Source organism: Trachurus japonicus, chromosome 9 (genome assembly GCF_045865225.1).
Source record: "Trachurus japonicus isolate A0001 chromosome 9, Traja_1.0".
Taxonomy (NCBI): Eukaryota; Metazoa; Chordata; class Actinopteri; order Carangiformes; family Carangidae; genus Trachurus; species Trachurus japonicus.
The window spans coordinates 15,968,631-15,982,443 of record NC_140915.1 but is presented as its reverse complement, the minus strand read 5'-3'; the positions used below and the strand labels follow the sequence as shown (position 1 = coordinate 15,982,443).

The window sequence follows — 13,813 nt, the reverse complement described above, 5'->3', positions numbered from 1 at the left end:
TCATCCCGGAGGGGAGCCAATGGGTTACACATGGCACTGCAAATCCTCCCCTCCATGTGTGTGTGCATCTCCAAAACAGTCTGGGAGTCATTTCACATATCTGATAAGTATTTAACTTCAGAGAGAGAGAGAGAGAAAGAGAGGGAGAAAAGGAGACGGGGGTGCAGATGTCCCACTGTGCAAACACCGAAGCCTGAATCTATTTAAGCCAAACAGATTTTAGAAAATCGCATTGCACCTTTTGATTTTCTCACACAAAAGCACTAAAAAAAAAAGAAAGAAAGAAAAAGAAAAAGGTTTGGAATGGGAAGAGTGAACAGGATTAGCGTGATCCGGCATTTGAGGCCCATATGCTTCTTCTCTGCAACTCAGGTTTTAAATACTTGTGTTTGATGATGAAATAAGAAAGTACGCTGGCTTTAGGAAACATGCATACAGTGTTTATTTTGCAACCAGGGACACATTAAATAAAACTACAAAGGTACTTCACTTATACAAAAGATAGATTATATACCATTCACATAATACAAAATAACAATAATTTACTGTATAAATTAAAAATTTCACTATTTCGCTATTTACAATTTCATGGAAACAATGTGTCGGCCCCCTCCTCCTCCTCCTCCTCCTCCTCCTCCTCATCATCGTTTCCCACCGGGGCTCCTCTGTCCTGATGGATGTTTTTTTTCACGTCATCGAGCACTTTATACACGGGGACATTCACATCAGTTACAACAGTTTGGGAAAAGACTGTTTCCACCGCTCGGCAAGCGCGGAGGAGATAGCGTGGAATTTTCCGATTGACTGGAGGATGGGACAGAAAATGGGAGTTTGCATAATTCACCAGGCTATCCAAACAAATATGCCCTTGTTAGATTTAAACTGTCAGATTTGGTTAGCTTGTGTTTGATTTGAACGCACATTAATTTCCCATCGCTCTCACATCTCTCAGCTCTTCTCTTCTCTCGCTCGCTCTCTCTACGCATGGTCTGCTCTGAACATCACAGACCCAGGGGCATGTGCTCTTGTCTTGCAATAATTAACATGAGTTACAGTCGAGCAGACAGGCAGAGTAAAGCGTGGTCCCATCTTGTTTTCTTTATATCCTTACAAACTTCTGATGGGGAGAAAGAAAGAAAGGCCCCTTCCTCTTTTTATTTACGGCCTTTAAGTTTTCTCTGACTCTTGAAAACTATAAAACACTGTGTGACTTGAGAGCATCACTGTGAAGCTGCATTGTGTCTTTGAACGTAACCTTTTGACTCAAGTGCTCTGGGTTGCTGCACAAAATAATAACGCATTTTTAGATTTCTTGTTTCTTTTCAATGAAACCAAATGAGAGAGTGATAAGTACCATAGAAGCAACTTTAAGTGCACTGATGAAGGAACCTCTTCTGTAATTATCCTGATGGTAATTAGAAGATTTTTACTTTTTTTGGGAGTGGGGGGTGGGGGGGTTGACCATCTGCAGGAGCCCACGCTAACATTCAGTCCCACGACAGGAAAGGCCAATTACTATGCCAATGGCGCACTAGTAGACTCTGACCTTTCAGAAGTAGTTTAAATGTCACAGCAATGCACAGAAAAACTGTCACAGCTGAAAACCTGCTGTCAGCTTGTGTGCACAGTCCCAGCGAGCTGCTGCTGCTGCTTTTTTCTTTTCTTTTCTTTTTTTTTTTTGTTTTCTATCGCTGTCTGGGTGTATTGTTGGCGCTCGACCTTTTGGCCTGAAATCAAGGAGACAGGTAAAAGCTTCAGGGTCTAGCAGCGTCTTGTGATTTTAGGCAATTTACTGCTGTCTAAGGAGAGGAAGAAAAAAAGAAAAAAAAAGAAAAATGCATTCCACTTTTGAGCTAAGTTGATGAGTGAGTAGAAAAAGTACTTTGACGCGTCTCTCGAGCGCTTCGACTAGACACAAAATGAAAGAAGCGAACATAAATATCATCATTCCCACACTGAATTACATAATGTACAACAATATTCACCCCCCCATCCCCTCCCTCCCCTGCCCCCTTCCACTGCAATCAAAAAGACTTAAAACTTAATGTGAACAATATGTTCAGTAAATGTCCAAGACCACACATAAGAGCACAGACAGAAATGGGGAAACAAACATTTTCTTTTAAAGCCTCGACTCTTACAACGCGTTAAAAAAAACAAAACACAAAAACAAACAGGAGAGGTGTTCAGTTGAGTGCACTATGGTTAAAGACTTAAGATCTAATGCTTTCAATCACTGTACAACATGTGGCATCATTGCTTTTTTTTCTTCTTTTTTTTTAAACTTTTACATTTTAAGTGGCGGAAAATCCTATTTTTGGAACGAAGCTCTTGCACATGCTCTCTTTTTCCGGGAAGTGCACAGACTCAACTTGTGTTTGTTGTGTTGTGTTGTGTTGTGTTGTGTTGTGTTTGTGTTTGAAGGGACCCCGGTCGGCTTTGTGAAAGAAACAGATGTTGAGGAATCTGAGACAAGGGGAAGAGGAGATCCTTAAGGCACTTGAACACCATCAAACCGGAAAGACTCCCACCCACAACCCGAGCAGAAGAGAAGAGAGAGAGAGAGAAAAAAAAAGAAAAGCCCTCAGATCTTCCCAAGCCTCCCTAAATGGCAGTTTGTCTGCAAACTGCTGCGCCACCCAACCCCCCCCACCCTCCCCTCCTCTCCCTCCACCATTTATTCTCTCCACCCAAATCCACATGAGCACCGAGTGGGTGAGCGAACTCTCTCTCTCTCTCCCTCTGATCTTTTCGTTTAATAGCGAGTGATTCATCCCCCCAAAGTGCTGCGATATCTACAGTACCACCTTCCGCCGCGTGACGTTTTTCACGTCCCGTTCCCACCACCACCGCCACCTCTCCCTCCCCCTTTAGAAAGCTAGTTTTCACATAGAGCACATCAAGAAAAAAACAAAAGACACACTGCAAAAATTCATTTCTAGTCAAAATAAATCTAATTATACTTAAAATTTTAAAAAGTAGCTTGTTTTTAGACACTTTTTTCAAGCAAATTTTCCACTTCAAATAAGTAGAAAAATCTGATAGTGGAGCAAGTTTTTCTTTCTTATTACAAGCACAAAAAACTTGCTTTCACTGGCAGATTTTTCTACTTATTTCAGTTGAAAATTAGTTTGAAACAAGTGAAAACTGTCTAAAAACAAGTACATTTTTAGGTGATGAGTCTTATTTTAAGTGGAAAGAGATTAGTTTTGACTAAAATTGAGACATTTTGACAAGAAATAAGACAAATATTCTTGGAAAGATTTTGAGTTTTTGCAGTGTAGATTAGCACTTTGCAAACAGAACCAAAAGAAAAACAAACAAACAGACAAATAAATACACATCTCTTTGTATGGGAGGATTCTGGTTTTTGGCTGCAAGTGTTCCTCGTCCACATGAGGCAGTTGGAAGAGTTGTAATATAAAACTGTGAAGCTGTGAGGTGTGTGTCCAGGACTCCATGTCTTCATCCTCCTCCTTGATACTTGATGAAGATTTGATTGCCAACGTGACGGAAGCACCAGGAAGAGGTCAACAAAACAAAACAAAAAACCCTCTCTGTTTCCTCTAAACTGGACACAGACCAGTGAGCTGCTGCTGCTGCTGCTGCTGCTGCTGCTGCTGCAGTCTGGGTTAGGGTCTGTGGAGGTTTGCTGATCGTCGGGGGCTGAGATGGCGCCTTCGCTGAACAGGAGAAACTTGCCTGCATGGCGTGATATAAAAGCGTCCTCGTGTCTTTGTCAGAGCTGCAGATCTTCCTCCGTCCAATCCTCTGCCCTCTCTCTCCTCACGCCGTGGTCGGTCGCTGACACTGACAGCCCCCCGGCCTGTCCCCCCGTCGTTTTCCTCTTTGGTGCTGAGCGGGGACGGGATCGAGCGCCCCGGCCACTTTCGGCCCCGTGAGCCGTTTTTTTTAGTAGCAGTCACTCAGTCAGTTGTCGTTAGCCACTCAAGTAGTTGGCTTGTTAGCGCAGCGCCTCGTAGAGTCTCATTGTCTGAGGGCCGTGGCGTCCGATGGGCCCGTGTACAGAATAGCTGTGGGTGGTGGTACTGTAGCGTCTTGGTCAACGGTTTAGAGCGGCGCGGCGGTGGCGCTAGTTGCCCACCAGGGGGCTGAGGTCGCCGTGGTGGTTCTTTAGCTTCTTCTTGAAGAGGGAGATGGTGGAGGGCCGGTACAGGATGATCCAGGGCTCCGAGGACGCCGTGCTCTGGCTGCAGCTGTCCGAGCCGCTGACCGTCGGGATGCTGGGAGACCTGAGGAGGAGAGAGAAGAGAAGAGAAGAGGAGGGGTTAGAAAGAGGAAAACAGAGGAATAACATCGGCTAGAAAAAGAAAAGGTGTCACCTGAGCCTATAAATGTGTTTTTCTAATGTTGCATTAATTTACTATTTTTTTGTTTTGTTTATTTAGATCCCCATTAGCTTTTGCCACACAGCAGCTATTCTTCCTGGGGTCTTTTCATCTTAATAAATGACAAATACAAACCATTAACACACAACACATTACTACATAAAAACAAAAATACATACAGAAAACACATACTTAATACATACGCATAAAAAACAAAAACATCCAAGACAAACACTTAACATATATTACCCGCTCCTACATTGAATCACTACACAACAAGGATGCCAAGACCCAATTTACAAATATAGGCTACTAATGGTCAGAATTGTGATCAAAATAATAATCTCTTAGTTTCATTTTAAAACTAACCATATTTCTTTGTTGTATAAATGTACTATAAACACAAACTGATAGAAACCATTGGGAGCTTTTATAGACTTCATTATCTTCCCTCCTTATTTTAAATTTTTCACACGGACCACAGCTCAACTTGTGACAAAGATCGAAATCCTTTCGTCTAAAACTGATATTGTGACATTTGGTGAAAAGGTTGAAAGGCCGTGCACAGGGCACCAAAAACCTCAAATGACTTTATTCAAATAATCTCTGCATACGGAAGTTTTTCCATTTGCCAAAGAGAGATAAAAGTGGAAAGATAAAGAGGACAAAGATAAGAATTTATAAACTATCTTTCATTTTCACTTGCATTAAAGAATGTCTACAAAGTTGCAATGTTAAGGACTTGGTTCTTGGACTAGGTTTTGATGTAAGTACTTATATTTGGCCCCTGCTCAGTAGGATAAACCACCTTTACCCCGTATATAAAGGTTCTGGTAAACAAATCTGTGGTGTCGTTCTAAGCTCTGCCTTGATAAACACATCATTGCTGTTGTTACAAATAATAACCAGTGCCTTTATTCGATATCGACCGGACTATTGTGCCCTCCACCGTCATTATCACTCCTCTTGCAGTTGGTCCTGAGTGACCCTGCAAATATGTTGACAGGCACTAAGAAGCATGAGCACATCGCTGCAGCCTCGGCTTCGCTTCACCGGCTCTCCACTCACTTCAGAGTCCAGTTTAAAGACCTTGCTGATGACTTTTTTTAGGGCTCTTAATGGCCACGCCCCTCTGTATATCACAGACTTTATCCACTGGCTCTCGGCTCCCTGGTCTCTTAGACCTGAAAGCTCATCTCTCTTCAATGCCCCGCGGTCACGACTTAAACTGGCCGAGAGATTTTGCAATTTTCTGCTCCAAAATCGTACCACGAGTTGTCATTAGATTTTAGATGTGCTCCCTCCGCCTCTATTATTAAAGGTCCCATATTGTGGAAAGTGAGATTTCCATGTGTTATTTGATTATAGATCTGGTCTAAGTGTTAGAGTAGTACTGGGGAAACTATCAAAGACTCCACAGAGAACTACACACAGCCTGTATTCAGACACTGAGCCTTAAAATGACCCGTCAGGAGTTCCTGTAACTTTGTGATGTCACAACTAAGCAGTCACTGTCGCTGTCAGCCACGTCCTAAGCCCCGCCCATCTGGACGCACCATCCAACCTTACATTGGTTTCTCTGTTCACTTGAAAATCCACTAGATTTGTATCTGATCACTCAGGGAGCAGTCAGCCAATCAGAAAAGAGACTCAGGGGCCTCCTCTCTTCTGATTGGCTGACACCAACTTAAGCCCGAGAGGGAATGTGAAACTACATTTAGGTAATTTTTGGTTCTCAAACAGAAATTAAAAACACATCATAGTGTATAAAATGTGGGATCTTTTAACCTCATGCAGCTATTATTTCCTTATTAGCCTTTTTTTTCTTTAGCTCACTCGTCTTTTAGTCCATTGTCACGCTCATAACTGTGTTTTCTCCTCGTGTTTCTTGGTTTTGTTAGGTTGTTTACTCTGTACACAGCGTATTTAGTCTATTAGCCTTCTGCTTGTACTTATTGTGCTTACTTTTATTTACTTTTATGTCCTCTGTGGGGGCGCGTGGTCACCTCTAGCTGTCTTTAAATGTGCTCCAGAAATCAGGACTTTTTCACGTTGCCTAACCGGCACCCGACTCAATTACAATGCCGTGCGTGCGGGGATCTCTGAATTCCCCGTCTGTGCAGGATTAAAATATATCTGGCTTTGGCAACTCAATTCAAAACAGTTGTATCAAAAAAACAGACACAATGGCTGACAGGAAAACATGCTGAATATTAAACAGGAACTCCTTATTATTAGATTCAGCAAAGAGAGGGGGAAAAAAAAAAAAAGCCAGGGAGTGGCCACAACATGTTGGCAGGATAATCTTTCTTAATGAGCTAAAAAGTGACACATCAGGCTGCACTTAATGTGAGATGCAACAAAACATCCTGGTGTCAGAATACGAAAATGAAAGACAGGGATGTAACATAATACTACGGATGAATGCTTTGACATCGGATCCTTTGCTCGATCGTGCACACGCCTCCAACGGGTTAGCATACTTACTTGACAGTGATGTGCAGCAGCAGCTTCGCCACCATGGCTATGACGGTCAGTATGAGCAGAGCAGCGAGAGCGTAGATGGTCCACACTGCAGAGACAGAGAGAGAGAGAGAGGGAGCAGCACAGTTAACAAGACATCAGATGTTGTATCACGGTAATGAAAACAAACTGAGGCAGACTGAAAGGATTAGCGGGTGAAGAATTATTTGAGCGCTGCTGCTGCTGTTGCTGCTTGCTGGCACACCTGATACTGTAGCAGCAGCAGCGCTCTGCCAGCAAATTGTCAAGAAAAACGGTGATGCATTTATCAACGCACATCTGTTCTCATCTGGTTGAGAAATACCTAACGATAGGCCTTAGAGACAGAGTTTGCATGGATAAATGTTTGAAGGAAGTAGAAAAGAAGAGGAAGAAGGAGAAGAGAGAACACGCCGGTCCACCCTGCGTCGCTTTGACAAGAGGCCTGATTGTGATCAGCAGGGAGACGCAAAGTAACTTCGCTCATGAGTCACTGACAGGAAAAAAACAAGAGCGTCGCTGAGTATTACTTCTATGAATGATCACAGGAAGCCACCGTCTCAACAGACTAACGTGATTTTAATACTTCCACAGAAACCAGGTCATGTTCGACGGGAGCTCTCGTCAGGAAGAGCAGAGGCAGAGAGAGGCAGTCATTACACTTGTACCGCTTCGGACAAAAATGGCCACTTCCGAAAAACTGCTCTAAAAATCTAACAGATTAATATTTTTTCTGCTTTTTTTTGCATAAATCTCTTAATCCACTTCTCCTCTGTCCAAAACTACCAAATATTCAATAATTCTGAGGATTTTAACCCTTGAAATGCCAGTTTGATTCCTTGATGTCACTGTTTTTTTTTAATGAAAAGAATACAAAAAGTTAGCTATGCAAACAAATGTGAAATGGCTGGGGGATTTTTTTTTTTTTTAATCAGTCTTGGGTAGGTCAAGGATTCCTCAAAATATTGGCTTTCATTCGTTTTTCTGTAGCGGCAGATTTAAATATTTGCCTCCCATTGACTCCCATTGGTATTTGGTAGTTTTGGACAGAGAAGTAGTTTAAGAGATTTATGCAAAAAAAGCAGAAAAAAATATTAAACCTCCTGCTGTCATTCTGGGTCAAATTGACCCAATCTGTTCCCTTCCTCCATCCTTCCTTCTTTCCACAATCCTTCCTTCTTCTTCTTCCTTCCTCTTTTGATCCAACTGACCTAATCTGTTCCCTCCCTCCATCTTTCTTTCCTTCCTTTTTCCCTTCCCACTTCCGTCCCTTCTTTTGCTTCTTCCTTCCTTTTTCCTATCCTTCTTTCCACAGTCCTTTTCCCCTCCCTTCCTCCTTCCTTCTTCTTCCTTCCTTGAATGAATCTGTTCCCTCCCCCCTCCTTTTTTCTTTCCTTCCTTTTTCCCTTCCTTCTTTCCCTTCGTGCTTATTCTTCCTTTCTTTTTGACCCAACTGACCCTTCTATCTTTCCCTTTGTCCTTCCTTCCTTGACCCAGGAGGACAACAGGACGGTTAATCTGTTAGATTTTTAGAGCAGTTATTTAGAAGTGGCCATTTTTGTGTATGCAAAACATATACAAGTGTATGCAAAATTAGTTTCACTGTGTTCTGCTGCCCTGTTAAAAAAAATCAAAACTCGACTTCAACAGTTTGTCATGAGAAAGACTTCATTACAAAAAGTTGTGTCACTATCACCAACACAGACAGAATGGGAGCCAAAGGAAGATGAAAATGTTGCCAAAAAGGACAAAATAATGGGCCCTGAAGGACATACTGTATATACATATACATATATTATGGGGTGTTAACATACTAGCGCTGTGGCCGGTGGTCTCGCCGCGTCCAGCCCACTGACCTGGCATGTTGTGCTCCGGTTTACCGGGGCTGGACGTGATCACGTAAAGGATCTGGGAGGAGCGTCCGTTGGAGGTGCTGTTGGAGCGCTCGGTGACGCCGCCGCCGCCGGCCAGCTGAGGCCCCGCCGTGCTGGACACGTCCTCGCCTTCCTCCTCCATGTCCTCTCCTTCAGCCTCCATCGTCCTGGTGTCTTGGCTCCTCAGTGCTGGAGTGAAAACAGGAATAGGAGCTCATTAACACACACGTTCGTAGACAAGATGATGAACGCCGCTGCAGACGTTGGATTCAATCAGATTTCTACTGAACTTTAGAAACCGTTGTGTTTTTCTGCCCTGTAGCTCAGTTGGACCTTTGTTGCTGATCAGTGCCGGTGACCCACACTTTTTTGGCTCCGTTATGAAGCAAAATTATCTGAAGCTGGTGGCATTTCCAAAAAAAACTCACATGTGAACACACACAAACGACAACCGTGGCATTTTCAACCGCCTAATATAGTCACAGCAGGAGTTATGTCTGGTGGGGCAATAACTGCATATTATTGATCCACAGTGTCTGGCAGTAACAGGCTACTTAATAGTTACAGTAATTTGATTACTTATTAAGTAACAGAGTAATGTAATGCGTTATAATTTCTAAAATAGTCATTAGATTACAGTTATAAGCCCAGGTAACTATATTCAAGTCTCTCAGCTCCTCTCACCCACACTTAAAGGTCCAGTGAGTAATATTTGCCAAGGTTTATTGGCAAAATGTGAATATACTACCAATTAATATATTTGTACAAGTGTATAATCGCTATAAAATAAAATCTGTTTGGTTTTTATAGCCTTATAATTCTTATTTTATATAGAAAGATGATAGAATAGGAATGCTAGATGTCACTGTTCTCCCCTCATTTTACACACTGGACCTTTAAGCGCCCGTTCTGGGACAGAGGTGTCGGTCCGCCCCCCCCTGACCTCTGTGGTCCTGGTGCACCACTGTCACTTCATGCTCCAGCCCAGTGACTCTGCTGCTCTCACACACACTTAAGCACCCGTCCGGGGATACACAGTGTCAGGACGCCCTGCCTGACCTCCACGCTCCTCTCTCCGCTCCTCTCTCCCACACTTGAGCACCCGTCTTGGGCTACATAGTGTCAGCTGTCCTGCTGGAGGTTGTTCTGTGTTTGTTTGTTTTTGAGAATGGAGTAACTGGTAACATCACCAATTACTTTTGAAATAAAGTAATCAGAACAGTAACATGATTACTTGTAAAAGGAAAAATCGGTAGCAATCAGTTTAATTACCTTTCCAGAGTAACTTACACTGTTGATCATTATAATAACTATATGTATAAGTAATTGCAGCATGACTATAAAAGCAAACTCCTAACATCAGGTCAAATGAGTTCGATCATAAAAAATATTATTTTGACGCCTAAATCAAACGCTTATGTCGTCAGCAACAACAAAATAAACAACACTGTTGCCAGGCGCCGTCACATCGACCTTCATCTTTGCATAGCATTACATCATTTGCATGTGATTATCCACGGGCAGTGCAGCAGGAAAAGTAAGTTTAGAGAAAATCAACTGCGGTTTCTAACATTCGAGCAAATATATTATTACAGTTCAATATATTTTAGTGTTATGATTTTTCTGCAGCGAGCCGGAACGAGCTGGAACCATGAAACTCGGCTCATTAACTAGAAATATGATTTTTATCTTTCATTTCTGATATTTTTTTCCCTTAAGCAGTCGTTAAACGCCACCATTAAATGTTCTGTAGATCATTGCTGGTCCGAGCTTATCAAAGGATAAGTGATATGTTGATATCCTATTTGATATTGACCAATAAACTTCATAAGGGGCGGGGCTAAGCAGGGAAACGGGGGATAATCATTAACGATTTGTCCGATCATGATTAAAACTGGGTCCAGGCTACGTTTGGGAATCGGTCCACTGAGGCATTTTAAACCCTTCACTTCACTATTTTATTTATCTCACAACCACATAATAAGTAATCAAGCGTAGCAAGCAAGCAGTGGGGCTGTACATACTTTACATCTCTGGCAAATGGAGGACATACAAAACAAAAAACAAAAACAAAACATAGATAAATAGATAATTAATATGGTAAAGTATCACTTAAACAAATGAAGGACACACTTCAAAAAGGCACCTAACTTTTGTTTTATCAGACTGTAATAACAAAATTAGTTTAAACATAGATGGATGACAAACATAATATTTAGGGAGGTATTTTTCTCTGAAATATGCGATACATATACAAACAGAACGTGGAACTCATTGCCAAGCTGGCCGCCATTGCAAATCAAGTCCTTTATACCTTCCAATAACTTTTGGTATTCTTGTATTGTTTACTCTGAAGTGGCAAATGGCCTGTCTGTACTTTTGGTTGGGACACAATAAATACTTTTCTAGTTTGAAGTGTAGATGTTCACCCGACCCGCGGGGAGAGGCTGAAATGAACCCGTTAGCACATGCTCTCATGTATTTGCTGACAAGTCGAGAGACCTCGGTGACCTCTCCTGGGCGCGCACGCCAAGTTTCCTTCACATCAAATGAGACAGGGACAAATGCCGAAAGTCCTGCATTAAACAAGTGTGCGATTAGTGTCACTCCCTTGAAACCGGTTAAAGTGAGTTTGTGTGGCTGTGGCCTGAAACTCACCTGTTGCTACTCATGGCTTTGCAGTGTGTGACTCATTTCTTCTCAGTCTTATTATTAAGTAACCATATTGCACAGCCTTTCTCTGTAATCTGACATATCACCTCTTCAAAATGTGGTTGTTTCCATTTATCACAGGCGTTTATAGCTCTCGGGTAGAGGGAGGGGAGCTGAGAGGTGCATCCAATGCCAGACACACAGAAAAAAAAAGTCTGCGCCATGTTGTTGTGATCACTTAAAGCCCCTTTAATCACTCGTGAGGGTAAAGGGGGCCGTCGGAGCGGGCTGCACAGTCTCTAGGATATATCACGTTGATCATGCTGCTGAAAGTATATACAGTCAGAGAGTCATGAGCGAGTATTTTAATGCCAACTGCATTTGTGGAGAAACAGATCGGCTCTGCGAAAACACTCAAGCATGTTGTAAACTTGTGGTGCTGAGAGCTTTTCTATCCGCTCCAGACATGATTCAAAAAGTGTTTGCAATAAATTCTGTTTGTTTTAACCTGCGTACAGCACCAGATGGGCAGAGTTTGCTTCATAAAACAACAGTGCCAGAGTGCACGGACTATTTCAACTCATTTATGTGTTCCCAGGGGAAAGCAATATCCTAAATAGGTTCTCCTCTGCCTTTCATTTAACGTCTCCTAAACATAGATGTGATTTATTTAAAATCACTGTGATTTTGAGAATTTTTTCTCTTTCCCTCCTTTTCTGAAAACGCTGCCTGTGAGAAACAAAGTGTGCAGAGTCTCACGCTGACGTCTACAGGTCTCGCTGGCGTTGTTTGTCTCACATCTTCATTTGCACCAAAGGTTCGGTGAAGACAAACATCACAGCAAATGATCTGCAAGTGACACATCCTGTTTTGTTTTTTTAATCATCCTCCGAGCGGGTTGCACAACGAATGGCTGGAGAAATGTTTACACTTTGTGTCTCCTTCAGTTGTTCAATTAAGCCACGAGTGATCCTAAGTCAATATAATTATAATTCTAAGCTTGGGGCTATATTCAACAACACACAAGGCTAAAAGCAGCTCCTGCTTGGCAGAGTGAGGTAAGACTCCTAAAGCTGTCAGCCCTTACTTTTAAGATACCAGTGTTTTTTTGTCTAGAAAATTTATTTGCTTGAAGCCGTTTAGCATTAAAACAAGCCGCTAAATATGGGAGTAGTTAGACACAGCGGAAACGACCGGAAAGAGGCGGCAATGGGCAGGGCCGAGAAACCTCTCCAGGAATATCTCCGTCATCTGTCAGAATTATTACCCTGACAGTTCAATATGCATACCGGTACATTAAATTATGACAGACTAATATACATATATAAATATAAACTGATTGTTTAGCCATTGTTGGATTTCCCTAGAAATAGAAAAACTGTTGGTTTATGTAAAACAAAAGGCAAAGAAGGAAGTGATATAAACTGCAGTCCCTTATCTGACCACTAGAGGCTGGTAGAAACAAACTCGTTTACAGCCTAATGGGGAAAAAAAAAAACTGTATGGGTGGCGAATCGTTTCATATCTCCCCCTTAAAGGGATAGTTCAACATTTTGGCAAATTCGCCTATTGCCATAATCCCTATAGTCATAGCAGTAAGTTCATTACCTTTAATTGTCAGTGCATGTTGTTTTGAGATCTGCGGGGCAGAGACGTGAGCTGATCAGCGAATGCAATGGAGGTGAACAGTACAGGTCCCCTGTCCCTCATCAAACTCATCAAATACACAATCCAACAACTCCACAATGCTCTGGTGAACAAGTTGTGACCTGCACATTCACCACGCTATGAGATAATCATGTAACATCACGAGACAGAGTTGTTTTCAAAGCAAATGCAGCCAGAACTACATCCCAGACACGGCTGCTGGGCAGACTGATTTCAAAAGCGCAAGTAGTTCTGAGTATTTGCTTTGTGTGTCGTAATGTTACATAATTATACATCATTATTTCATAGCGTGGTGAATGTGCAGGTCACAGCTTGTCCATGAGAGTGTTGTGGAGTTGTTGGATTGTGTATTTGATGAGTTTGATGAGGGATAGGGCACCTGTACCGTTCACCTCCACCTCCATCTCTTTCCCCGCTGATCTCAAAACAACATGCACCTACAATTAAAGGTAATGAACCTACTACTATGGCTATAGGGATTATGGCAATGGGCGAATTTGCCAAAATGTTGAACTATCCCTTTAAGTTTTGCATAAATGCTCATCTTTGGATTGGAGCTGGGAGTTTTGGGGGAATCAGGCGCTGCCAAGGTGGTGACGGCGGAGCAGCCCACTCATAAAACATACGGGTGAGGTCACTGAAGCTACTACATCCATCTTTATTTACAACATCAGAGGAAGATTCATCCAAAAAAATGACGCATGTCAAAATGCTGTTTGATCGGTTTGACATGTGAGTATATTTACTGTACATCTGTTCTCTTGGTTC

General features: G+C 42.3%; 1 protein-coding gene across 2 annotated transcripts in view; it reads right to left on the bottom strand.

The window, feature by feature from the left end:
- Positions 1-3,250: 3,250 nt before the first annotated feature.
- Positions 3,251-13,813, bottom strand: part of kremen1 (kringle containing transmembrane protein 1) — a 69,828-nt gene continuing 59,265 nt past the window's right edge. Inside the window, exons 8-10 of one of the 2 annotated variants that reach the window (XM_085786232.1) lie at positions 8,666-8,914; positions 6,837-6,921; positions 3,251-4,253 (exon numbers count right to left, since the gene is read on the bottom strand). In XM_085786232.1, coding sequence (XP_085642358.1) covers positions 4,094-4,253; positions 6,837-6,921; positions 8,666-8,914 — 494 coding nt within the window. In that variant the 3' untranslated portion in view covers positions 3,251-4,093. The remainder of the gene's footprint in view (positions 4,254-6,836; positions 6,922-8,665; positions 8,915-13,813) is intronic. The other variant, XM_085786233.1, reaches the window with a different exon arrangement.